This window comes from Oryx dammah, unplaced genomic scaffold, assembly GCF_014754425.2.
Source record: "Oryx dammah isolate SB20612 unplaced genomic scaffold, SCBI_Odam_1.1 HiC_scaffold_7, whole genome shotgun sequence".
Lineage (NCBI taxonomy): Eukaryota > Metazoa > Chordata > Mammalia > Artiodactyla > Bovidae > Oryx > Oryx dammah.
The window spans coordinates 31795737-31822627 of NW_024070191.1; the positions used below are offsets into that span (position 1 = coordinate 31795737).

The 26891-nt window shown below is 57.9% G+C and overlaps 2 protein-coding genes across 2 annotated transcripts in view; one reads left to right on the plus strand and one right to left on the minus strand.

The window, feature by feature from the left end:
- ADGRA2 (adhesion G protein-coupled receptor A2) overlaps positions 1–19783 on the plus strand; it is a 35923-nt gene extending 16140 nt beyond the window's left edge. The window contains exons 3-19 of the mRNA XM_040242930.1: positions 7817–7888; positions 8137–8208; positions 8348–8419; positions 8692–8855; positions 9199–9412; positions 10213–10377; positions 10989–11187; positions 11666–11815; positions 11936–12097; positions 13082–13306; positions 13488–13704; positions 14306–14514; positions 15462–15589; positions 15858–15981; positions 16395–16540; positions 17194–17283; positions 17468–19783. Of these exons, the coding sequence (XP_040098864.1) occupies positions 7817–7888; positions 8137–8208; positions 8348–8419; positions 8692–8855; positions 9199–9412; positions 10213–10377; positions 10989–11187; positions 11666–11815; positions 11936–12097; positions 13082–13306; positions 13488–13704; positions 14306–14514; positions 15462–15589; positions 15858–15981; positions 16395–16540; positions 17194–17283; positions 17468–18728 (3670 nt within the window). The 3' untranslated portion in view covers positions 18729–19783. The remainder of the gene's footprint in view (positions 1–7816; positions 7889–8136; positions 8209–8347; positions 8420–8691; positions 8856–9198; positions 9413–10212; positions 10378–10988; positions 11188–11665; positions 11816–11935; positions 12098–13081; positions 13307–13487; positions 13705–14305; positions 14515–15461; positions 15590–15857; positions 15982–16394; positions 16541–17193; positions 17284–17467) is intronic.
- Positions 19784–20071: 288 nt separating this feature from the next.
- On the minus strand, positions 20072–24587 carry BRF2 (BRF2 RNA polymerase III transcription initiation factor subunit). The gene is made up of 4 exons (XM_040242931.1): positions 24343–24587; positions 23596–23655; positions 22385–22706; positions 20072–21575 (listed from the first exon to the last, which is right to left on the minus strand). Exons 1-4 carry the CDS (start codon positions 24494–24496, stop codon positions 20846–20848), a joined length of 1266 nt encoding a protein of 421 aa, XP_040098865.1. The 5' UTR covers positions 24497–24587; the 3' UTR covers positions 20072–20845.
- Between the last annotated feature and the right edge of the window lie 2304 nt (positions 24588–26891).

A 26891-nucleotide genomic window follows, 5' to 3' on the forward strand; every position in this document is an offset into this window, starting at 1 on the left:
GCCTGGAAAATCCCACGGACAGAGAATCCTGATGGGCTACAGTCCATGGGGTCTCAGAGTTGGATGCAACTTAGTGACTGAACAACAACATAAAGAAATTTACTTTAAGAAAATGGCTCGTGTAATTGTGTGTATGCGTGTGCATGCGCTCAGCTGTGTCTGACTCTGTGATCCCATGGACTGTAGTGTTAATTTTGGGGGCTAGCAAATCCAAAATCTGTAGGACCGGTCAGTAGGTTGGAGAGTCAGGTAGGAATGGATGCTGCAGTCTGAAGGCAGAACTTCTCTGGAAAACCTGGGTTTTGCTCTCAGGGCCTTCAAATGGTTGGACGAGGCCCACCCATGTTAGCAAAGTCATCTCCTTTATTTAAAGTCAACTGATAGATTCATCGGTAGATGTTAAAACCACATCAAAATACCTCCACAGCAGCACCTAGATTAGTGACTGATTAAGTCACTGGGTGCTATAGTCCAGCAGTCCCCAACTTTTTTGGGTACCAGTTTTGTGGAAGACAAATTTTCCACGGACAGGGTGGGGGGTGTTTTCTGGATGACTCACATGCATTACATTTATTGTGCACTTTATTTCTATGTAGTGGCAATCTCAGGATATTCCACCTTGATTTTAGGGTGAGGGTTTATGCTCCTATGAGAATCTAACGCTGCCACCGCTGATCCGAGAGGAGGCGGAGCTCAGGCAGTAATGCAGGTGATGGAGAGCAGCCGTAAACACAGATGGAGCCTCAGTTGCTCACCTGCCGCTCACCTCCTGTGCAGCCTGGTTCCTATGGGCCACGGATCGGTACCAGTCTGTGGCCCCGGGTTAGGGACCGCGGCTACAGTCTGACACATAAAGTGATCATCACAGTCACTCCCCAGAGGTGGAGAGAGGCCCTGGGCCCTGGTCCTGGAGATGCTACTGATGAGGTCAGCAAGGGCCTGGGAATCGCTGACAAGGTAGGCAGGCGATTCTCATGCCCGTCGGGGTTGGGAACCAGCGGGCCGGATGACCCCTACACTGTGGGCCTATTCATCGCGGATGAGACGCCGTGGCTTGGTGTGCAGTTGGTGCCAGGAAACACTGGTCTCTCTGTCCTCTCGGACTGGGCCGTCCAGGCTGCCTCGGTGAAGCCAGTGGCAGCTTCACATCCCACGGGCCGGGCAGCAAGTCCTACGGTAACTCAGTTACATAACTCCCGTAACTCAAGTCCTGTAACTCCGCCTGGTAACTCAGTCTGTGCTGCTCCAGAAAGTGCCAGAATTGCCTGCCCATGCAGAGTGCCCCTCTGGCCTCTGCGGATGGGGGGGGTGTAAGGGGCCCCTGTTTTGCAGTGCAGAGCCCCGAGGTAGGGGAGTGGGCACAGAAAGGGCACCCCGAGGGAATGTGCCTGAGACGATCCCATGGGTGGACCTGTGGCCCAGGGAGGGGTAGGGTGGGGTAGGGTGGGGAGACACACCTTTATCAGCTAGGCAAGCTGGACAGGAGAACCTGAAATGGCTTGGCAGAGTTCAAGGATAGTCCAAGCCTGTGGCTGAAGAGCCTAGACTTGTGATGCCCTGCCTCTGAGCCCCATGGCCCACCGCCCCTCAGCGTGGACTAGACTGTTGTCCAGGGGAAAGACCTTTGGGTGAAGGGACGGATGATGAAAGGGCACAGGACTTTGCTCTGGAGTGAAAAGAGACTCGGATGGAATTGCCCCTCCATCCTTCACCTTCCGGGTGCCTGTGCGAGCCGCGGGGTTCTCGCCTGGATCAAGGAGCCAGGCGCGGCTCCCTGATGGGCGATCACGGAGGTAAGAGGCTCTCACCCAGGAAGACAGCAGGGGGATACTTCGGGCTCTCAGTACAGGCGGTCTCCTGCTCCCCAGAAGAGTTATAAGTGGCAAGATGTCACACCAGCCGCCCCTGATCGCTTGATTCATCCGCAGCCCCCAGCCCCGGGCATGCGGTGGTGGAGACAAAGTGTCTGCGCGAAAAGGTCTTGCCGGCGATCGGATCGTCTCTCGGGTCCGGCGCATCTCCGTGCGTTCAGCAGGGACCCGGCCACCGGACTTTCCCAGCAGACCCAAGCGGACCACGGGGCAGACAGCACCCCCGGGGGGTGGGGTGAAGGCCGAGGGAGCCCCGGACTGGGCGTGCGGGCCTGCGTGTGGGTCCGCGTGGATGCGCGCACGGCCCCAGTGGCCTGAGCACGCCTGGAGCCGAGGGCCCGGGGTGGGAGCCTGGAGCCGAGGCCCGGGTTGATTTGTCGTTGCCTAATGAGATTAATGAGCCCCGGGGGCTGGTATGCGGCGGCGCTGGGGCTCTCATTAGACGCGGATGTTCACGGGAACGGTTGGGGGCGGGCGGGGGGCTGAGGCTCCCCAGCCAGGTGGCTTCCATTAATCTATGGGCGGGGCCGGGGGCCGGGCTCTGGCGTACCCCCCGCCCCCACTGCCCTCCCGGCCGCGCCGCCGCCGGAGAGGAACGCGGCGTAGACGCTGCCCGAGGGCCCGAGCTGGGAGGCTAATGGGTCCGGGGACAGCCCTCCTGCTCGCTGCTGTAGGCCCAAGGCCTGGCACGGGGTATGTGCTCCATAAATACCTATTGGATGAGGTCAGAGACAAGAGGGGCCCGGGGCACGCGGGTGGGAGGGAGCCTCGGACCGTCTGGGTTTCCCTCCTGGCCCCCAAGACCTCTCCCTTTCCCCGCCCGCCTCCCCTAGACAACCTCTGTACCTGCGGGGGTGTCGTGCCCACTCCGCAGCCAGCCCTCCCCGCCCCCACCCCCCCACTTTCTAAGGAACCCTGAAAGTCCTGGAGGGCCCAAGGGAGCTGCTCTGCGGCCTCCAAACCTATAATTTGGTTTTCAAACCCACAAGCAGGGAGGTCTGTGGGGGCCAGAGGGAGCCAGCTTCGTGCTGCCCCACCCTGTCCGAGTGTGGGTACACACTCACACACACACACTCAAATACATACTGTCATACAAGCTCACACACTCAATAGTTTAGTGAGACCTAATTTACGTACCATAACGTTCACCCGTTTAAAGGGTAGGATCCAGTGGTTTTTGAGTACACTTACAGCTGTGCATTCATCCTCATAATCTAATTTTAGAACATTTTCATCATCCCCTAAAGCAACCTTGAATCCTTAGCAATCACTTCTCCCATCCTCCACCCTCTATTTCCCAGCCCTGAGCAAACGCTGGGCTTCCCAGGTGGCTCAGTGGTAAAGAATCCGCCTGCTAATGCAGGAGACTATCTGGGTCGGGAAGATCCCCTGGAGAAGGAAATGGCAACCCATTCCAGTATTCTTGCCTGGGAAATCCCATGGACGGAGGAGCCTGGAGGGCTACAGTCCGTGGGGTCCCATAAGAGTCGGACACAACTTAGTGACTCAAACAACAACAAGTAACTACTAAGCTACTCTCTGTCTCTGTAGATTTGCCTGGACCACACTGTATGTGATCTTTGGTAACTGCATTCCTTCATGAAGCATAGTGTTTTCCGAGTTCATCCGTATAGCATGTATTAGCACGTCATTCTTTCAGGTTTATTTCTTTATTATCTTTGGCTGCACTGTGTCTTAGTTGTGGCACACGGGATCTTTGTTGTGGTGCGTGGGCTTAGTTAACTCACAGCATGTGGAATTTTAGTTCCCTGACTAAGGATTGAACCTGTGTCCCATGCATCGGCAGGCAGGTTCTTAACCACTGGAGCACTAGGGAAGTCTCTACATCATTCTTTTTTATGGCCAAATACTATTCCATTGTATAAAGATACCATATTTTATTTCTTCATTCATAAGTTGATAGACATTTGGGGTGTTTCCACTTGGGGCTTATGAATAGTGCTGCTATGAATATTCCTGTGTATGTTCTTGTGTTCGTGTGTGTTCGCTTCTCTTGGATGTGTGCCAAGGAGTGCAATTGCTGGGTCATGTAGGGCTTCCCTGGCGGCTCAGTGGTCAAGAATTCGTCTGTTAATGCAGGAGACACAAGTTCAATCCCTGGGTCGGGAAGATCCCCTGGAGAAGGAAATGCAACCCACTCCAGTATTCTTGCCTGGGAAATCCCATGGACAGAGGAGTCTGGCAGGTTCCAGTCCATGGGGTTGCACAAGTGTCAGACACAACTTAGCATCTAAACAACAAAACAACAACAAACAATGGTAGCTTTAACTGCCAAGCTTTTTTCCAAAGTGGCTGTGCCATTTTACGCTCCCATCAATAATATATAAGGATTCCAATCTCTGTTTTTTAAATTATAACCATCTTGATGGACAAGTATTTCCCTAATGGTGTTGAGCACCTCTTCATGCATTCATTGGTCATTTGATTTGCAAATATTTTCTCTCATCCCATGGGTTGCCCTTTCTTGGGTGATATTCTTTCAAGAGCAAAGCTTTAAAAATTTCAAGTCCAACCTATCAGTCGATCTGCTGTTTTATTTCTTGTGCTCACAACAGTCTTACACACTCAGCTCCTTGCACTCACACACTCAGTCTTACACACACAGCTCCTTGAGCTCCTTTTTCCCAAGAAGGGTATAGGGTGAGATTTGTTCCCAGCAGTCCCCTGCCCCCAACTTCTGCCATAGGGGGATCCTGCTCCTCCGTGTGGGCACAGATACGGGGAGAGGGATATGTCTGGAGTCGGGGAGCCTGGTCTGGGTTAGGCATGGTGAGAGGGTGGGGAGGGAGGTTCCGCGCATAAGCTGCCTTTTCTCCAGGTTCCAGGACCAGGGAGGGCCCTGTGGAAGCAGACAGGGGTGGGAGATTACAGAAGGATGCACATCATGGACACATCCGTGCGTCCTTGTGACCTCACCTAAGAGATGAAGGGGTCAGATGAGAAAGACCAGAGCAGGGGTTTGTAACCTGGGTTCCACGAGCCTCTGAAATCAGGCACATAGTAGTGGAGGGTGGTGCATTCTTCTGGGGCGGGGCTCCATAGCCTGCAGCAGATACTCAGAAAAAGATTCCACTCAGCCAGGAAGGTGCTGAACCACCAACCAACCGGTAGGGGCCTCAGAGGCCCACAGAAATACCCAAGTTCTACGTGAGCATCTCCTCCTACCACTTGGGAGGGTACAGCCCCAGAGCTGCGCCCCCACCTTGGGGACCAGGAGGCCTGAGCTGCTGGGGCTGGAGGGGGGCAGCCCCCATCGGGCTATCAGTTCAGCTCAGGGAGCTGTCCCTGACCCGTCCCCCCTCCCCCTGGAGAGGACCAGGAATGGTAGATCCAGGCCAACTCTGAGGGCACTCCATCTAAGGGCTGCCTTGCCCACCCCGGAAGCTGCTCTGCGGGTGTGAGACTAGGGGGTCAGGACTGCAGATACTCGCTGGAAGCTCCCCTTTCTGAAGGCCCCGGTGGCCGGTGGGGGCTGCAGGAAACCCGGGGCAGGAAGGGGCTGGGCCCAGGCCGCCTGCCTTGCTCCCATCTGTGGAGCATCAGTGGGGCAGCTGGGTGGGGGTTCTTGGAGGGGGGCGGGGAGGAAATGAGAATAAACACAGTGAGCAGAGAGGGAAGGGGCGGGGGGCTGCGGCCCGGGCCCCTTGGCAGCCCATGAAGGGAAGTGACACAATGAGGAATGTGTTTCCCCTGCGCGGGGTGGGAGGCAGAGCCCTGAGAACGGCCAGACCCCCAGAGGGGCCAGGGGGCACAGGCCAGAGCGGCATCGGAGGCGGGGGCTGTGCGGGTGGGGCTCTGGGCAGCAAGGAGGGCGGGGAGCAGGCAGGAAGGGCAGCTTGGGGTGGGGGCCGTCCCCTTCTCCAGACTCCACCCTGGAGGAGCCTTCTGGGCCCTGCAGTCTCGCACATTCCCTGCCTGCACCCTGGGGGTGGAAGTCACCCCGTGGGACGCACCCTGGTGGCTGCCTCTTTCTGAAGGGGCGCAGGGTTAGGAGGCCAGGTCCTCGGTGGGAGAGGGTGCTGCGGTGTGAGGCCCCCAAGCCAGGGGCAGGGCTGAGCAGGGAACGTGTTCCATTTCTCTCTGTTTGTCTCTCTGTTTATGTCTTTGTTTCTCCGTCTCTCTATCTCTCTGTTATTGCCTGTCTCCATCTCTCTGTCTCTTTCTGTCTGTGTCTGTCTGACTGCATCTCTCTGTCTCTCTGTCTCTGTTATTGCCTGTCTCTGTCTCTCTGTTTCTGTCTGACTCCATCTCTCCGTCTCTCTGTCTCTGTCTGACTCCATCTCTCTGTCTCTCTGTCTCTCTATCTCTCTGTTATTGTCTGTCTCTGTCTCTCTCCCTGTCTCTCTGTCTCTCTCTGGGTGTTTTTGTCCCCAGCTGGGCTGGCCCGTGTGAAAACAGGCCCCTTGGTGGGAAGGCGCCTCCCCATCCTGGACACCCATTTCCTCTCCCCCAGCAGGGAGCTGGCTCAGTTAACCCCCTCCTGCCCAGAATCCAGAGGTGCTCCCGAGGCTTTGGCCTGCAAAGCCAAGAGCCCCTTCCTGGAGCTGGGGCTGGGGGTGGCCAGGCCTTGGAAAGCAGGTTTGCCTCACCAGCCAAGCTAGGTGGGTTACTCCAGGAACACCAACGCAACCCCAACCCCCAGCCATGCTCGTCTCTCTCCTGGGCGTTCCGGGGGGCCTGAGAGGATGCTGGAGAGCAGGAAGCAGAGTGGAGAGCCTGCAGCCCCCTCCCAGTGGTCAGTGAAGCCTCCCGGTGGGGTCTCGGTGAGCCCTGAGCCTGTGCTGGTTTGGTTCAGGAAAGACCCAGGTGGGCCTCGGGGAGCGTAGGCGAGAGGCTGGTCCGGCCAGCCCCTCTCCCGCTGCTGTGACTGCACAGAGGGTGCGGCGCTGACACAAGCCGGGGGCCAGCCCTCACCTTGGTGGTCCCAGAGGGCTGCTGGGTCTGGTGGGGGTGCTGGGGCCAGGTGGGCACTGGCTGGTCCCCAGGGATGGCCTCTTCAGTCTCTGCCGCCCCTCTGGGACGTGACGGAGGGGAGGGAGAGTGAGCCACAGACTCGGCCACCCTGCAGGTCACTCCTCCTGGGGGGTGCCCCTTGGCCCTGGGGAGCCCCGGCGGCGGTCACCGTCCTTCCTTCCATCCAGTCTGTGACCTGCTGGAGGCCAGCCTGAGGTGACACTTCCCCTGGCACCTTCTGTCTGCACTGGGGGCTCCGAGGAGACCTGGCGGAAGCTGGCCGGTGGCCCCCGTGGCCTCAGCTTCCCCATCTGAGGGCAGAGGGGTGTGGCCAGGTGATGGATAGCAGGCAGCATCCCACAGCAGCCAGCCAGCTGGGGACTCTTGCTCACCTGCCAGGAGGAGAGGGCCACAGGATTAACTCCAGAATGCCTCCCCGCAGCCAGGCTCGAGGAGACCGTACCTTTGTGTGGCAGATCCCCATGGTCGGAGGAGGAGCCCAGTGGGCTACGGTCCATGGGGTCACAGAGAGTTGGACACAACTGGGGGACTGAGCGCGGCACGGCAGTCCGCAGAGGACCGTCACGCCCGTTTTCAAACGATGCAACGGCAGCCCCGAGAGATGGAGAAACTCGGGGCAGCTCTTGGCAGCTGGGGCCTCCTGACACCAGGCTCGGGGCCCTCCCCTCCCATTTCCACCAGGTTTGCCACATCGTCTGTCCGTCCATCCGTCCATCCAACGCCCTTCTGCACCTTCCCTGCGCCAGTCTGACCAGGGAGCCGGGGAGGCCACGGGCACCTGTCTGAGGGGCCAGGTCCTTCAAGCGGCCTCCCGGCCGCCACTGAGGACACCAGGGATTTCAAGGGCAACGGAGACCCCAGCCCCGACTAGAGCAGGAGCTGCCCACCCAGGTGGGCCGTGTGCCCCCCGAGTGGGCGAGATGTCAGGGCCCCCTGCTTGTCTCCCGCAGGGACCTGAGAAACAACGTCATCAGCACGGTGCAGCCTGGCGCCTTCCTGGGTCTGGGGGAGCTGAAGCGCTTGTGAGTGGCGTATCCTGACCACCATGCCCCCAGGCCCCACACCCCTGGAGGAGGTCCCGTGGATCCCAGTCACCCACTGTCCCTCTTCACCATATATACGGGGTGGGGGGGCAGACCCTTCATGCCCCAACCCCATCCCCTTTTTCTCCGCTCCCCACACAAGCCTCAGCCTCACACATGTGTCCCTCACGGGTGGACCCATGTGCTGCCACGTGGCCGACGTGCTGAGGGTCTGTGTGTCTCTCCAGGGACCTCTCCAACAACCGGATCGGCTGTCTCACCTCCGGGACCTTCCAGGGCCTCCCCAGGCTTCTCCGGCTGTGAGTGCGGGGCAGGGAAGGCGGGGACGGAGGGTGGGGTGCGAGGGAAGGCTCCCCAGACCCTCATGGGCCCTGCATTCTCACGGCTCACCCCTAGCCCAGGGAGAACCTAAGATCCCGTCTCCCTGTTCCACTGCAGAAACATATCTGGAAACATCTTCTCCAGTCTGCAACCTGGGGTCTTTGATGAGCTGCCAGCCCTTAAGGTGGTGTGAGTATCCTTTCCCCAGACCCCTGCTTCCTTCCTCGGCCAGGAGGGGGACACATAAACACTGCAAGCACGTGGCCAGCCTTCTGAGGAGGCAGGACGATGGGCTGGGCGAAGCCCCACCATGTGCGGTGATGGCCGCAGGGCACCTCAGGGCGCAGGCTCGCACGTGGCGTTTGCCCTCTCCAGCCTCAGTCTCTCCCTGGGGTTCCATCCCCACCCCGGGAGCCCAGGGAACCCCTCTGCTCTACCCTGGGCCCCTCCACCCTCTGCAGGGACTTCGGCACCGAGTTCCTGACCTGCGATTGCCGCCTGCGCTGGCTGCTTCCCTGGGCCCACAACCGCTCCCTGCAGCTGTCGGAGCGCACGCTCTGTGCCTACCCCAGTGCCCTGCACGCCCAGGCCCTGGCCGGCCTCCAAGAGGCCCAGCTGCGCTGCGGTGAGCTGACCTGAGCCCTCAAGGCTCCCGAGGCGGTGGGCTTGGTCTCCAGGGCGTCCTCTCCCTTAGACCCCACTGGGGACCCGTCCTCCATCCGATTTTCTAAACTTCCTGGGGGGAGCGCTGCTTGGTTTATGTTTTTCATCTGGTCCCACCTCTTGGGGTGACAAAGCGTGCTATGGAAATACGCACTTTTACCCGTTCAAAACCCGCCTGCTCCTCTCCTCTGCTTTAATCTCTGGAGACACTCCAGCCCCCTTCTTCTGAACTAGGGTGGGCTCCAGACAGAGGGGCCTGGTCCTCACCTGACACTCAGGCTCACTCCCGGTGTCCTCGCCCACAGAGGGGGCCCTGGAGCTCCACACACACCACCTCATCCCATCCCTCCGCCAAGTGGTCTTCCAGGGTGACCGGCTGCCCTTCCAGTGCTCGGCGAGCTACCTGGGCAACGATACCCGCATCCGCTGGTACCACAACCGGGCCCCCGTGGAGGGTGACGAGCAGGCGGGCGTCCTGCTGGCCGACAGCCTGGTCCACGACTGCACCTTCATCACCAGGTACAGGCCCTGCAGCCCCTTCTCAGCCCAGAGCAGGGGTGGGGGGAGCCAGAACCCTCACCCACCCACTCACCCCCGACAGGAGCTGGTCTGCTCCTGGGAATGTCTGTGGGCGCGTTTATGCAGATCCAGAACTAAGTCAGAAATGGTCTGCGTGAGGGATACAAATTGAATTGTCGTTTTAGTCACTAAGTCGTGTCCGACTCTTCTGCAACCCCATGGACTGTAGCCGCCAGGCTCCTCTGTCCATGGGATTTCCCAGACAAGAATACTGGAGTGGGTTACCGTTTCCTTCTCCAGGGGCTCTTCCTGACCCAGGGATCAAATCAGTCTCCTGCACTGGCAGGTGGATTCTTTGCCACTGAGCCACCTGGGAAGCCCTACAGATTGCCTGATAGGAAAAAAACTGATTAAATCTGACATTTCTTCAGTACCTTTACAAAGATACAGAGGGTCTCACCTATATTGTTGGACTTGCTCTCTGCAAACGTCTTGCAAGAGAGGTTTTATTACCTCCATGATGAGGGTGGGGAGACTGAAGCCCTGAAAAACGCTATTGTAAGGCCAGTGTTAAAGGAGTGTGAGCCTGTACCCTTGGCTCAGAGCCTGGGGGACTTCCTTGGTGGTCCACTGCCAGGGGCCCAGGTTCCACCTCTGGTGGGGGAACTAAGATCTTGCATGACTCAACTGAAAAAAAAAAGAAAAGAGCCTGAAGCTGGCACCCGGGCGCTCGGGGAGGGTGGCGTGGCCACCAGGAGCGCCTCCAGCCAGCCCTCGCCTGCCTGCCCGCCCGCCCGCAGCGAGCTGACCCTGTCTCACATTGGCGTGTGGGCCTCAGGCGAATGGGAGTGCTCCGTGTCCACGGTCCAGGGAAACGCCAGCAAGAAGGTGGAGATCGTGGTGCTGGAGACCTCGGCTTCCTACTGCCCTGCTGAGCGTGTCGCCAACAACCGCGGGGACTTCAGGTTTGGGACCACCCCTGGCCATCCCCCGCCCCCCACCCAAGCCTCTGAGGCACGAGTGAACAGTCCCCCCACCTGCTCTAAGATGGAGAAAACACTTCCTCTTGTCATTCAGCTCCGGATCCCATTGGTATGTTTAGAGAGACCATATATCCTTTTGTATAAAATCACCCTTCAAGATGTGCTGTGCAGAACAGGGGTTTGGGGTTTTTTTGGGGCGGGGGGTAGGGCCAGTTGCTTCCCTACATGGATAGTTGACAAAACTCTCCCATGACAGACGTCACATTTTAATATCCCAGGGGCCTCTCCCTTAGTCAGGACAGGTGTTATTCTCCCATCCTACAGCTGAGAAGACTGAGGCCCAGAAAGTATAAGTGACCTGAACTCAGGACTCCAAGGCCAGCCTCGCAGCAGTGACAGCACTGTCCCAACAAACACAGCTTAAGAACTCAGGGGGAGCTTGGGAAGCCCTTGAAGTCCAGTCCACACGGCCTCTTCTGGACCCTGCCTCCAGCTCCCAAGGGGTCTGGCCTCACAGTTCTCAGGGCAGGGAAGGGATGGACCCTGGCCCTGAGGAGCCTGGGTCATCGGCAACTCTCCACCTCTGCCCCCAGGTGGCCGCGAACTCTAGCTGGCATCACAGCCTACCAGTCCTGCCTGCAGTACCCCTTCACCTCGGTGCCCCTGAGCGGAGGAGCCCCTGGCACCCGAGCCTCTCGCCGGTGCGACCGCGCTGGCCGCTGGGAGCCGGGGGACTACTCCCACTGCCTGTACACCAACGACATCACCCGGGTGCTCTACACCTTCGTGCTGGTGAGGCCGGGGCGGGGGTGGAGGCCACGGGGAAGGGGAAGGGGAGAAGCTGGCTGGCCCCACGGGGCTGGGGGCCCCTGCGTCCTTGGGAGGCACGGTGAGGAGCCACAGGGCCAGCGCTGTGTCTCGCGCTCGTCTCCTCTTCCCGGGGATTCAGACTCCCCAGGGCCACACTCGGGACGGGAGGGCCACCCCGATCATCTTTGTCCCCCAGTACAGCAAGGTCCGCCTTAAGAGGAAAGCGTGAGGTCATCCCGTTGTCCTTAGGGGTGGCGCAGCCGGAGGGCGGCCCTGAGTCGTGCAGACCTCTCTCTTTACATCTGCCTCTCCCATCGGGATCAGACTCAAGACATGGGCAGGACCCTGCTCCCCAGGCCCCATCGCCGAGCAACAGCCCAGAGAAGGGGGCTCCTGGGGGGCATTTTGGGGGAGAAGAAGCCGGATTGGATGGTGCCCTTTCCTCCTCCCTCCAACCCAGATGCCCATCAACGCCTCCAACGCGCTGACCCTGGCCCACCAGCTTCGAGTGTACACGGCCGAGGCCGCCAGCTTCTCCGATATGATGGACGTCGTCTATGTGGCTCAGATGATCCAGAAGTTTCTGGGTTATGTCGACCAGATCAAAGAGGTGAGATTCAGTCGGGCCTCTGGGTCCCTTGGAAATCACCTGCCCGCCCTCAACCGCTCAAGCCTCTGTTGCCCCAGCCTCGCTCCTGCCCGCCGTGACTCCCACCCCTCCCGCCCCCAGCTGGTGGAGGTGATGGTGGACATGGCCAGCAACCTGATGCTTGTGGACGAGCACCTTCTGTGGCTGGCCCAGCGCGAGGACAAGGCCTGCAGTGGCATCGTGGGTGCCCTGGAGCGCATCGGGGGAGCTGCGCTGAGCCCCCACGCCCAGCACATCTCCGTGGTACCGTGGGCCAGCTGGGAGGCTGCCCCAACCAGGGAGGCACAGGGAGGGGCCTTAGAGGTGACGGGGTCAGCCCCAGCCCTCATCATCCAGGAGCAAGTCCAAGTGTGGGCCGGCCGTGTGCCTGATTTATCAAGAACCCGAATATGACTAGGGTCCCATCCCGGTCATGTGGCATCAAATTCCAGCTTGTCAGGGGCAGTGCAGAGGAGAGGGGGGGCAGTGCAGAGGAGAGGGAGGCCAGTGACACCACAGCAGTTACCCAAGGCTTCGTGCGGGGAACCGAGTTGAAAGACTGTGTCGTTGAGTCACTAAGGCGTGTCCAACTCTTTGCAACCACATGGACCGTAGCCCGCCGGGCTCCTCTGTCCATGGGATTCTCCAGGCAAGAATACTGGAGGGGGTTGCCATTTCCTTCTCCAGGGGCTCTTCCCTGCCCAGGGGTTGAACTCACCTCTCCTGCCTTGGCAGGAGGATTCTTTACCACTGAGCTACCTGGGGAAACCCTGAGTTGAAGGGCTAGGTGGATGGAAATACACAAGAAGGGGCAGGGAGGAGAAGAAGAGCCAGGAGGAGGGTTTGGAAGCAGAGGGCAGCACTGGGATCGAGTGGGAGCTAATGGAGACTTCAGATCCCCAAGAAGAGGGGACGTGACCAGTGAAGGGTGGGGAACTATTAACAGTCAAAAAGGAGACCACCACATCTCCTCTGGGCACGGGGGGTGGATACGAGAAGGGGGCACATGGCCCCTGCTCTCCGGCTTAGCTGGGGCAGGAGGACCAGGGCATGTGGGGAGCTGAGCGGGCTGCAAGGTTGGGGGTGAGTGAGCGGGAGGGAGGGCGGAGCAGCACTGAGGGGACTCCACGGCCGACTCGGGGCTCCCAGGCCCTGGGCGACGGGCAAGGGACCAGGAGTCGGTCGGAGCAGGTCTGTGGTCTCGAGCAGGAGCAGGCCAGGAGAGGGTGACGGGGTCCCTATCCTTAGAACTCGAGGAACGTGGCCTTGGAGGCCTACCTCATCAAGCCACACAGCTATGTGGGCCTGACCTGCACGGCCTTCCAGAGGAGGGAGGCGGGCATGCCTGGCACGCGGCCTGCGGGCCCCGGCCAGAGCCCGTCACCCGAGCCGGAGCCCCTGGCCGACCAGCAGCTCCGCTTCCGCTGCACCACCGGCAGGCCCAACGTGTCTCTGTCGGCCTTCCACATCAAGGTGGGCACTGGGGAGGCAGGGTGCTGAGCAGGTGGGGGGCGGGTGGGAGGTGAGGTGCCTAGAGGGGGCAGGGGGCGTGAGGGGATGCAGGCAGGGGAGGGGACATGTGGAGGTGGCCCTGGGGGCCAGCAGAGTCCCGGGGACCCCAGGCATCTCTGAGGAACTCCCATGTCCCCCCCAGAACAGCGTGGCCCTGGCCTCCATCCAGCTGCCGCCCAGTCTGTTCTCGACGCCCCCGGCGGCCCTGGCCCCCCCGGCGCCCCCAGACTGCACCCTCCAGCTGCTCATCTTCCGCAACGGGCGCCTCTTCCGCACTCTAGGCAACACCTCCCGCCCTGGAGCCGCGGGGCCTGGGAGGAGGCGTGGAGTGGCCACCCCTGTCATCTTTGCGGGGACCAGTAAGGGCCTGTGCCCCACCCTACCCCACTGTGGGGGCGGCCAGGACCCCGCCCTGCCTGGCCCTGCCCTCACCCCTGGAGGCAGGGGATGGTGGCCCCTGCACCGTTTCCGAGGACGATGCTGGAAAGGGGGATCCCATGAAGGAAGGGACGGGTGGAGAAAAGGCTCCGGGGACCCGGGGTTTCACATCCCCGACTCGTCACATTTCTGAAGGGCTCCAAGCACAGACCTTCCACCCGCAGGGGCCTCCCTCTCCTCCCCATCACCACCTGGTGCCAGCTGCCCCTGCGGGGTGCCTGCCCTCCTGTATCCTCCCTTCACTCCGGCTTTTGCTCCCTCAGTGTCACCTTCCACCTTCTTGTCCCCAACCCCCGAGTCCTCCCTTCCTGGCCAAGTCACCGCGACCCCTTTGGCACTAAGGAGGGCCACCAGCTCGCCGTGCCTTTGTTTTGATTCATCCTTGCAGCTCTCCAGTTAGGCTGAGGCTCCGGGGTAGGGGGCGGGCCTGCATGTGGCATCTAACTCTATCCCCTAGGCCCCGCCAAGCCCCCCGCACGCCCGCCCGGGCCTGAGTGGATCCCCCTCCCCTTCCCACCCTAGGTGGCTGCGGCGTGGGGAACCTGACGGAGCCAGTGGCCGTCTCGCTGCGGCACTGGGCTGAGGGGGCCGAGCCTGTGGCGGCCTGGTGGAGCCAGGAGGGGCCCGGGGGGCCCGGGGGCTGGCGATCTGAGGGCTGCCAGCTGCGCTCCAGCCAGCCCAACGTCAGCTCCCTGCACTGCCAGCACCTGGGCAACGTGGCTGTGCTCATGGTGAGCTGAGTGGGCGCCCTGACCACCTGGGGCCACAGGGAAATACGGAAAGAATGGTGGCCTGATCGGGTCTCGTGATGGGAAGGACTCACGGGGACCTGTCCCTCTGGTCTGCCCCACACCTCTCCATCTTGCAGGAGACAGGGAGGTCCTCAGGCCCTCTATCAGGAAAGCGAACGTGTTAGTTGCTAACTCGTGTTTGATTCTTTGCTACCCCATGGACTGTAGCCCGCCAGGATCCCCTGTCCATGGGGATTCTCCAGGCAAGAATACTGGAGTGGGTCATCATTCCCTTCTCCAGGGGATCTTCCTGACTCAGGAATCAAACCCAGGGGCTCCTGCATTGTGGGTGGATTCTTTACCATCTGAGCCACCAGGGAAGCCCCAGACCCTTTTGGGGGGAAAAAGGAAAAAAGCCCCACAGCCTTTTGGGGGGGAAAAGGTAAAAAAGAAGATAGACAGGGAGGTCCTCTTCCCATGTCTAGAGAGATGGCTCAGGAACCACCAGGCCGGGTCTCCACATCCTTCACTCTGACACCCAGGTTGTTAAAGTGAAAAATGAACCTGGGCATGTCTGCCCTCTGTCCCCCTCCCCGCCCAGCCCTGTCCAGCCCCTCACCTCCTGCACTACACTTCATAGCCCGAACTCCCAGATCCTGAGCAGGTGTGTGGCTGTACCATGCATAGTGCCTTCTTTCTCTTTCCTTATCTCTGATTTTTAGGCTGAGAACCTGCAACGCTCCCAGAAAGGCAGGTCAGAAATGCTACTTAGACCAAATGTGGTGGTGCTTCCATCTTTGCTACCCAGATAGCAAAGGGCCAAAGTTGGGGCCCAAGGCTGACTGGACTTGGGAGGGAAGAACCGGCCTGGGGGACTGGGCCGGACCCCACAGGGGGCCTCGAGGCCCATGGCTTCCTGTTGCTCACTCCCTGTCCTGTCTTTCCAGGAGCTGAGTGCCTTCCCCAGGGAGGCGGGGGGCTCTGGGGCGGGGCTGCACCCTGTCGTGTACCCCTGCACGGCCCTGCTGCTACTCTGTCTCTTCTCCACCATCATCACCTACATCCTCAACCACAGGTGAGCTCCTGCAGGGGGAGCGGGTGTGTGCGGGGGAAGGCCAAGGGGGTCGCTCAGCTCTGGCAAGTGTCCCTTCCCCAGGCTCCTGCCCAGCATTTCCTGCGAGTGTTCTGAGGTGGAAAAAAAAGGCCGGGGCTTAAGGTGTCTGTCCCATTTCACGCACGCACACCAACGTCTGCCTTCTCTTCGACCCTCCTGGTGGTCTTGAGAGCCCACGCGCCCGACCTTGGGTTGCGCGGTCCACTAACTAGAGATGTTTCTGCGGCAGCTCCATCCACGTGTCCCGGAAGGGCTGGCACATGCTGCTGAACCTGTGCTTCCACATGGCCATGACCTCTGCCGTATTTGCGGGAGGCATCACGCTCACCAACTACCAGATGGTCTGCCAGGCGGTAAGCAGGGCAAGGGCTGGGGTCTCCAGGATGGGTGCCAGCAGCCTGGGCACAGAGGAGGGAGGCACACAGGCCGGAAGTGGGGGTGGGTCATGGGCTCCAGCTCCACGGTTCTGGGCCCAGCCTTGTTTTGGTGGGGGGGTGAGAAGCAGAGATACTAGGAGCCGGGGTGAAGTGGAGGTTGGGGGGCCTGCGATGGAAGAGCAGTCGGGGACGAGGCCGGCAGCAACGACAGCCACCCTGGCACGTGGAGAGCCCTGGGCTGGAAGTAGAGAGGGTGACAGCAGGGACGCAACCCTGGGGAGGGTCTGGGTGGAGCTGGGGGCGGGGCACGTGGGAGGCAGGGGAGAACACTGTGGGGGCTGAGGCTTCGGGGTGGCCGGCCCCCCAGCCCTCAGCCCGTGACCCCACAGGTGGGCATCACCCTGCACTACTCTTCACTGTCTACACTCCTCTGGATGGGCGTGAAGGCCCGCGTCCTCCACAAGGAGCTCACCTGGAGGGCGCCCCCTCCACCAGAAGGGGACGCTGCCCTGCCTGCCCCCCGACCCATGCTGCGGTAGGCAGTTCCATCTGTCAGCTTTGCGGTGGGGAAGGGCTCCAGGGGTGGAGGAAAGACATCAAAGGCTGTTCTCCCAGGGTGGATGCAGGGTGGGTCCAAGGTCCTGGGAGATCACACTCCCAAGACACGAGAGGAGGCAGGGGGCTTCCCTGGCCGTCCAGTGGCTAGGACTTGGTGCTTTCACTACCGTGGCCTGAGTCCGGTTGCTAATCGGGAAACTAAGACCCTGTGGCCATTAAAAAAAAAAAAAAAGGCAGGAGAGCCAAGGGCCTAGGTGGCACCAAGTTTGCCCAGTGCCATGGAGGGGGTGCCTCCTTGGGGTTTTGAGGCATCCCACGGCAAGGAAGTAAGCAACTTTGCAGGGCACTGGGCAGGGATCCTGGGAACCAGAGCGGCACTGAGTTCGGTGCTGTTTAGAGGGACAGAAAGCAATTCTGGCCTCTGTTCCTTACAGCAAGCAGTCTTGGCCAAATCCCCTAGGGACCTATGACCTGCCCTAGAGGGGCCCTGCATCCCTGGAAAAAAAAACAAAACTCGCACACGATTTCCCGGGGAAGGAGGATGGGGCGGAGACCCCTCGGTGAGGATTCCGAGTACCAGGTCCCCTCCTTGTTCCCCATCTCTCTGACCCCCAAACCCCCTCTCTCCAGGTTCTATCTGATCGCGGGAGGGATTCCACTCATTATCTGTGGCATCACGGCCGCTGTCAACATCCACAACTACCGGGACCACAGCCCCTAGTGAGCGTCTTGGCCCTGCCCCTGACCTCCCTGCTTGGCGGGGTGCCTCCTACTCCTCACCACAGGGGGCACCACCCACCCGCCCAGCCAGTCGCCCAGCCCCAACACCTGCATGTGGCCCGAGCCGCCTCCCCACCCACCCGGCCTCGGGGCTCCACCTCATACATGCCGTCTCTCCCCGCAGCTGCTGGCTGGTGTGGCGCCCGAGCCTAGGCGCCTTCTACATCCCGGTGGCTTTGATTCTGCTCATCACCTGGATCTATTTCCTGTGCGCAGGGCTGCGCTTACGGGGTCCCCTGGCACAGAGCCCAAAGGGGGGCACCGGCCGGGTCTCCCTGGAGCCGGGGGAGGAGCTGAGGGGTTCCACCAGGCTCAGGAGCAGCGGCCCCCTCCTGAGTGACTCAGGTTCCCTCCTGGCGGCTGGAAGCACAGGGGTGGTGACGCCCGGGCCCTCGGAGGACGGCGACGGCCTCTATTCTCCGGGAGTCCAGCTGGGGGCGCTGGTGACCACGCATTTCCTCTACCTGGCCACGTGGGCCTGCGGGGCGCTGACGGTGTCGCAGCGCTGGCTGCCCCGGGTGGTGTGCAGCTGTCTGTACGGCGTGGCGGCCTCTGCCCTGGGTCTCTTCGTCTTCACCCACCACTGTGCCAGGCGCAGGGACGTCAGGGCCTCCTGGCGAGCCTGCCGGCCCCCGGCCTCGGGATCCCGCGCCTCCCCGCGGGCCGCGCCTGCCGGCCCCGAAGACGGGTCCCCGGTGTTCGGAGAGGGACCCCCGTCTCTTAAATCGTCCCCGAGCGGCAGCAGCGGCCACGCGCCGCCCCCGGGGCCCTGCAAGCTCACCAACCTGCAGCTGGCGCAGAGCCAGGCGTGCGAGGCGGGGGCGGCGGCCCGCGGGGAGGGGGAGCCCGAGCCTCCGGGTCCCCGGGCTGGCCTCGGCCAGCGCCATCCCAACAACCTGCACCACGGCCGCCGGGGCCACAAGAGCCGCGCCAAGGGGCACCGCGCGGGGGAGGCCGGCGGCAAGAACCGGCTCCGGGCGCTGCGCGGGGGCGCGGCCGGGGCAGCCGAGCTACAGTCAAGCGAGAGTGGCAGCCCGCACCATAGCCCATCCGAGAGCTACCTGGGCAGCAGCCGCCACAGCCCGGGCGCCGGGCCCCGGCTCGAGGGCGAGGCCGCGCTCACGCCGTCGGAGGGCAGCGACACGAGCGCCGCGCCGCCCCCCGAGGCCGGCCGGCCGGGCCAGCGCCGCAGCGCCAGCCGCGACAACCTCCGGGGTGGCGCGCTGGAAAAGGAGAGCAAGCGCCGCTCGTACCCGCTCAACTCGGCCAGCCTCAACGGCGCTCCCAAGGGCGGCAAGTACGATGACGTCCCCTCGAGCGATGCGGAGGCGGCCGGCGGCGGCTGCATGAAGACTGGCCTCTGGAAAAGCGAGACCACCGTCTAGGGTGGGCGCGGGCGCCGCTTCGGCACGAGCTGGCCGTGCGGGCTCCTGACCCCGCTTCTCACGGAGGGGCGGGGGGCGCCCCAGAGACGTCGATCGGTACGCCCCCAGGTGGGAGTGGAGGTGCCTCGCTGCACCTGGGCTCTCCAGCTGTAGTCCTGGAGGCCGGGGGAGGGAAAGGCGTAGGCCCACCACCGCGGGGCGGGCCTCCCCGGCGTAGCGACAGACAATCCCTGGACCGCGGGCGGGGTAGGTTTCCGTCCCGGCCCAGGCCGGTTTTCGGCAGCACCTGCCATCCAGGCTTGCAGGCTAAAGTCCTGCCGGTCTGCGGTGCGACCAAGAGTGGCGGGGACAGCTCGGGCGGGCCCCTTCTAAGGTACACCCGCCTCACTGGCGGCATCCGCCTTACTGGGAACACTGGTGATGTAGCCTGAGTGAGGCGTTCTCGCCTAACCGCCCTCCTCTGAAGTCTCCCCTCTGTGCCCACACCCCAGAGCCTCTCTTTCACCCCGACTCTGGCTAACTAGGGAGCCTAGCAGATGAGCCAGGTGACCAGGACAAGCCAGAGGGAACAAGGTGCTGCTTTTTGGAATTAACTATGCAAAAGGAGAAGGCGGGCCGCGTGAAAGGCAGCTGGGATCAACCAGCTCTCTGGAAGGGAGGGGGCAAGTAGAAGGAGGGGTGCAGGCTTAGGGCTGGAGGCCATTCCCACGGGACTGGGACAAGACCCCCATGGCAGAGCTCTGAGAGGGCACTTGAGGACAAAGCTAAGGTCCTACACCTAAGACGCTGACTGCCAGGTACCTGGGGAGGATAGCAGAGCTAGTACTTCGATTTGGGGCTGAAGGTAGTCCTGCCTCAAACCTAGTCCTACTGAAAAAAACGCTCTGAAGAGGGGCGCTGCTGCCAGGCTTCAGGTGGTGCTGGAAAAGCATTACTGTTAATGGCACAGCCTTCCCCTTCCCAGGGACTGAGGCCTCCCCACCTCCATGAGGCCAGACAGGAGAATCTTATCGATGATCTGATGTCTAGGTCCGTATCAGAAACCTCCAAAAAAATCAAACCAGCTTCTCTGCCCCACTGAAGCCCAAATCAAATCCCCAAGGCAAAGGGAAGGGGCCCTGCGATTCACCTGGGACCTGTGCCTTCACTACTTTTAAACTCCAACACTCATATTTTCCCCAACCTAAAGAGCAACCACCAGCCTTTGATTACAGCACATGATCAAAGTGGAGGGAAACTTGGGCCTCATGAAAAGCAACAGGGAAACTCAGCCCAGTCTCCGTATCACTCCAGCCTGATCGCCAAGGTGAGAGCAGACAGGGGAAAGGGAGAAAACCCACACACCCTGAGATGGATCCTGTTATTTATGCTTGCTGCACAGACAATATTAGAAGAAAAAAAAAAGGCAAAAAAAAAAAAAAGCTTCATATTATTCTTCCACGTATGCTGGCTGCTGTTTACATACCCCGCCAATGCCTTAGCACTGGAGAGCTTTTTGCAATACGCTGGGGAAAGGGGAGGGAGGGGATGAAAAGTGCCAAAGAAAACATGTTTTTAAAAGCTCGGGTTTTATACAATAGAATGTTTTCTAGCAGATGCCTCTTGTTTTAATATATTAAAATTTTGCAAAGCCCTTTGAGCTATGACCTTACTCCTCCAGCCACGGTCCTTTTGTGATGAGAGAGGATCTTTAACACTGTACACGAGCCCACAGGGTCTTTGAACAAACACAGGGCCGAGGGTTGCTTGGTTCCCATCCTCTGAGGGCTGGTAACGCTGGGAATAACCCACAATCCACACCAGCCCCGCGGCAGCCGTGTATCCAATCCAATCCGGGAGCAGAAGAGCCCCTGACGGTGCCCCAACAGCCCGAGAGAAAGCCAGCCCACAGAACCCGGAGGGAGGCAAGCCACTCTCTTGGACCAAGGGATGGGACTCTCTCCAACCCGGGAGTCCCCACGCTCCTTCTGACTTCACCTCTGGGATGCACAACCCCTCTTGGGTCCCTTAAACGAGAATGGAAACACCTGAGGGCTTGTGGACAGATTCCTCTGGTTGTGTCAGGCCAGTCAGCAAGTCATCAGATGAGGGGAAGCGCCCTCAATGCCCAATGTGCATCAGGTGGGGTTCGGAACACTCTGGGCAGCTTGTCTAGCTGCCTGGGCCTTCTGGAAGTCCGTAACTTCCTGAGGGGTACGCAAATACTGCTCGATTTCACTATCAGAAATGTCCTCATCTCCAGTGATCGTGGAGACAGGGGGGGTGGGACAGACTCGCTTTGGGGGCTTCAACATGCAGGGTGGGAGGAGGAGGGCGGGGCTGGCGGGCCGCTTGCCCATAGGCAGCTCTGAAGAGCTACTCCCCACATCCTCGTCTCCCGCTCCTTGCCCCTGCCCCTGGCCCTGTGGCTCCTTCTCCCTGGCGTCCATCTCAGCTGTTCCGTCCCGAAAGGCCTTGCGGACCAGCACGTGGCGGTGCTGGAGAAGGTCGCCGATGTGCTTGACCACAGACCGTTTGTCAAGCTTCAGAACCTGCAACCAGGCCAGCTGCTTGGCCATCCGCAGCAGCACAGCCAGCAGCTCCTGCACGCGGGAGGAAGCAGGGTAGGGCAGGTCTACATTCGCCAATTTACAAAATCGGGCAAGGGAACAGGTCAGCCGATCTGAAGGCCGCAGGGACTGCCATGCCAGGAAAGTGGCGGCGGTGATAACGGGCAAGGGGTGCCGTCCGGTCACCAGCCAAGTCTCATCGGCCAGCTCCACCAACTGCAGTGTTCGCGATAGCATCTTCTCTTTGTCTTCTATGTACTTGGCTGGCACAGATGGGGAGGCTTCAAACAGCTTGAAGCTGAAATAACCAAAATGAGGGTCTGGTCTCAGTACCTCAGGGAGACAGCTCTTCCAAAGTGCAGAAGATAGGCAAGCTATGCTATTCTTTTGGGAACACACAAGCCTGCTGGGTAGCAACTTTATTCAGGTACCAAGAGAAATCAGGGAGAGTCTCCTGCAGGAGAGGTGAAGGGCAAGAGAGTGCAGAAGGGCACTAATGTCTATTGACAATCCCGCCTGCCCCCACCATCAGCCATCATTCTGAGTGAGTGCTTTACAAAATGTTCTTTAATCTACTCAACAGCCTGTTATGTGCATTTAAGAGTCGAAAAACTTGCCCACAGTCATCCAGCTTAGAAATAACCAAGCTTCAAACTCAAGGTCATTCAACACTGACAGCCTTTGCTTTCTACCGTATTTGTCAGAAAAAAAAAAGAACACAGCTACTTATTAAACAAAAAAATTAGCTTCTAATTCCAGCTCTGTCAGTTTGCTCATACTCTTTCAGCTCTGATCACACACAACATGATCCTGCTGAGGCAGGGCTGTGGCATTTAGTCAAGCAGGCCTGAGTGGTAGAACCCAGAACCCCCCCGTGCCAAAGCTGATACTTAACCTTCCTACAGCATCAGGCTGCTATGACAGCGAAGGGGTTTGAAAATGACACAACATTCTAGAAACGTAAAATGGGATTCACCTGACCAGCGCCAGGCACAGGAGAAGGAGAAGTCCATCCTCGTAGAATGGACTTGGTCAAAAAGAGACAGCGGAAATAAAAGGATTCAGGTCTGAACCCATGCCACCCCCGTGTCTCCCCCAGGCAGGTACCTGCTACAGTAGGTCTTCACCAGGTCCACCAAGCACAGAGATGGCACATCCAGCCCCAGGAGCTTCACTATCTGCATGTAGGTTCCAGAAAACACATCCAGATCTGCATAGAGCAGGGTGCAGATGGTCCCCATGGTCAGGGGCCAGTTACGCTGCCGGCAGGTGATTAGGACGCAGCAACCAGCCAGCACCTCCTTCTTCTGCAGCCTGGCCGTGCGGATGCCAGTGAGCTGGTGCGCCTGTTGGTAGTAGGCAACTGCTGTGTCCTCAAATGTTGGCGGCAGCTGCAGCACTCGACAGAGGTCTCTCACTCGGCGAAGACCTAGGAAAACCCACGGCAGGAGTTAGAGGCATTTCCAACAATATGTTAACAGGATCAGACAACTTGATTGAGTGGGGTTTATCCCAGGGATGCAAAGATCAGTGTGATACACCACATGAACAAACTGAGAATAAGCCATATGATCATTTCAATAGATGCAGAATAAGTTTTTGATAAAATGCAACATCCATTTACAATAATAATATCTCCAGAATGTGGGTCTAGAGGAAACAACATATAATAAAGGTCATATACGACAAACTCACACTAACATCATACTCAATGGTGAAAAGCTGAAAGCATTTCCTATAAGACTAAGAACAAGACAAAGATACCCACACTCGTCACTTTCATTCAACATAGCTTTGGAAGGTCTAGCCATAGCAAACAGAGAGGAAAACTAAAAGGAATCTAAATTAGAAAGGAAGTAAAAACGTCACTTCATATCATGTTTGCAGATGACATGATATTATACGTGAAGGAGTCAAAGGAGCTCCCAGCAAGTTCTGTTAAACTCACCTCAGATACCACATGCACAAATAATGGACCTTTCTACAATGGAGTGACACTTGGTAAGGCCATTTGAAAAGCACAAAGACTTTTGTGGAAAGAAGTCAACACTTCAGTGCATCTTTTGGAAGTTGGTTTGATTTGTGACCAAGCTTTGACCTGGGTTCCTCGAATCTACCTCAAACATACCCAAGCAGACTTAACCTTCCACCTAATCGCTACCTCTCTTAGAACCACCTCAGTCCTTTATTTCTAATTACCATTCTCTTCTTCTCTACCTTTACATAATAATGCTGAAAACAGAAAAGACAAGCAGACAAGCTGGACCATAAGGAGAATTTTCTTTAAAGCCACTGTGTCATAAAAGGTTGATTCTCACCTCGTTGCTGGCTTCGACTAACTTGTTCGTTTTCCCCGGTGCTTCGAGAATATGTTACTTCTGTAAGATAATGGACAAAAAATAGCTTGTTTAGTCTCTATTCACGGACCCCTGCCCTCCCACCACACAAAACCAGGGAGCAGAATCCAAATCATCAGGTATCCACTCCCCAGCTCACAGAAGGTGCTCATCTTTGCAGGTAAAAGGTCCATCTGGTTTTCTATAACCACAAGCAGTACCAAATACACAGAAAGCTTTAGAAGACTAGGACTAGCATTAAAGCAGTTCCAAGTGCTCCAAATTTCCAGCCACCCCTCCTGTACATTCAATTCAGGCAATTTTCCTGCCTGTAGATTTTGAGGGCTGCACTGGTCAGGGACTTGGAAAACAAATGAAAAAAAAGAAAAGTAAGTTTTTGCCAATTAGTTTTCAAAACCGCTTCGGGGTAGTAGTATTTCCCGCATTCGCACAACACTGACCTATTGATATAATGCTTCCAAATAGGCAAACTAGGTAAATTCAGTGGAACTTTGTTTCTGTTTCATTTACTACATGTAACAGATATGGAGCCAAGAAAACAGATAATGGCAGCCCCTGATCTGCAGTTCACTCGTTCACTTTCACTGTTTTCTCCCATATCTAAGTGTGCTCATGACAGGGAGATGGCAAGAGATAAGAAGCATCTGACGTCAATCCCTCCATCGCCCCAGGCTGTATCCATGGCCCTGGAAAAGCCCTCACAGGTACCTCGGAGGTTGCCCTCGTCACTGAAGGTGGTCGTAAGAACGCCCTCGGTGACCACGCAGCCGCAGTCGGAGCACACCAGCTGGTTCTGGGAATAGTGCGAGTCTTCCACTAGCTCAGCGGAGCCGCAATCGGGACAGCGGCCTCTACCCGACATCGCACAAGCGCTCCAGAGCCCAAGCTACTAACCACCCCTACCGCCCACAACAGCAACTGTGCCGAAACAGGAAGTAGGAGCGGAGTCTTGTAGGGTTGCTCCTTCCTCTTCCGGCCAGCGTAACAGCCGTACTGTAGGTACCTCCTCCGCGGCTTCCGGTCCGTTCCTCTGCGGACTCGGGTAGAAACGTGATCGAGGAAAGGAGGTTCCTGGCCTGGACTGTATCTTCAAATTCCCCGCAATCTGTACTTAGTTTGAGGTTGGCTGTCTAGGCTCAGGGTTACTCTTGAGTGAGCTTTCTACCGCTGTGGATGCGCGTAACAAACAAAAAACTGTTGCCAGTCAGAAACAATTCTTTCTAAAGCGCCAAGGGTATCGCCGACTCTCCTTTTTCTCTTCAGTTCAGTTCAGTTCAGTCGCTCAGTCGTTTCCGACTCTTCGCGACCCCATGAATTGCAGCACGCCAGGCTTCCCTGTCCATCACCAACTCCCGGAGTTCACTCAGACTCACGTCCATCGAGTCCGTGATGCCATCCAGCCATCTCATCCTCTGTCGTCCCCTTCTCCTCCTGCCCCCAATCCCTCCCAGCATCAGAGTTTTTTCCAATGAGTCAACTCTTCGCATGAGGTGGCCAAAGTACTGGAGCTTCAGCTTTAGCATCATTCCTTCCAAAGAAATCCCAGGGCTGATCTCCTTCAGAATGGACTGGTTGGATCTCCTTGCAGTCCAAGGGACTCTCAAGAGTCTTCTCCAACACCACAGCTCAAAAGCATCAATTCTTCGGCGTTCAGCTTTCTTTTGGGTCCAACTCTCACATCCATACATGACCACTGAAAAACCATAGCCTTGACTAGACGGACCCTTAATAAATGTTGATTCTGGCCATAGTATAAAATTCGTGGCCTAAAAGGGAGAGTAGTGTATTGAGAGAGCAGGAAATTGTGTTCTTTCCAGAGCAGCTTCCCTACAAGCACGTTGTTTCCTCTCTTTGCAGAGTGACAACCTGGGAGGCTTCCAGAGACTAGGCAAGAAATGCCTAAGGGAGTTGGAGAGAAAAACTATGGAGGTTAGTGAGGCCCTTGGCAGTCTGAAGAATTTAAGCAAATTGAGATGTTTTTAAAACCTTAAGCTTTAAGATGCTCCAGAATTCTAGCTCCAAAGTTCCTGGAGTGGTATAGTATAGATCAAAGAATCAAGCAAAAGTGTGCCTCTAGTAATGTTCCAGAAACCAAGCTCACAAACAAGAGATTTTGTATGTCATGTTTGAATATAACTTAAGTGTCAGCAAAGAGGATGTGTTTTCTCATAAGTAAATCCCAGTTGCACTCATCAAGAGTAAAGGTTTTCAGGAATTCCCTGGTAGCCTAGTAGTTAGGACTTTGTGCCTTCACTGCTGAGGGCCCAGGTTCAATCCCTGGTCAGGGAACTAAGATTCCACAAGCCATGTGGTGTGGCATAAATACATAAATAAATAAATGTTTTTTAACACTTGAAACTTTTAGAATCAATTATGTTTGAAGAATAAGACAATTGAGTTAAAGTTACAAAGAACCATGGCCAGTCCCTCTGACTCCAAGAAAACAGACGGGTGTTATCACAGCCCGTGCTGAAAGTATGTGGGGAATTTCTGCTTCTCGCTTTGATCTTGGAGAATTTCAGGCAGTCTCTGGCATTAGCAGATTTTAGAAGATGTTAGTTTCAGACAGTGCAATCGACATCCTTACTGGGAGGGTAAAGTGAAAGTGAAGTCGTTCAGTCATGTCTGACTCTTTGCGACCCGTGGACTGTAACCCACCAAGCTCCTCTGTCCATGGGATTCTCCAGGCAAGAATACTGGAATGGGTTGCCATTTCCTTCTCCAACTGGGAGGGTAAACATGTCCCTAAAAGGAACATAACTGGCCCTGGGAGTATGTCTTTACATTCCCATAGAGAACAGTATCTGACGCCGCTCATCCCAGTTTTGTGCAGATCATGAACCTAACTGCATTTTTGTTTTTTTTTAAGTGGGATTTCACTACAGAGTCATCTACTCATGACAGAAGCCTTGAAATTCTGCTTTCCCTGACATTTCTCATAGTAAAGTGGAAGAGCAGTTTTATGACCTGGCAACTCTGGGGCTTCCCAGGTGGCACAGTGGTAAAGAATCTGCCTGCAATGCAGGAGACGCAGGAGACTCGAGTTCAATCCCTGGGTCAGGAAGATCCCCTGGAGGAGGAAATGGCAACCCACTCCAGTATTCTTGCCTGGAAAATCCCATGGACAGAGGTGCCTGGCGGGTTTATAGTCCATGGGGTCCCAAAGAGTCAGTCACGATTGAGCACACACACAGCTAGCAACTCCAGGGGTGGAGAGGTAATTCTCTTCCAGCCCTGGATGCTCTCAGAGAGCCTCA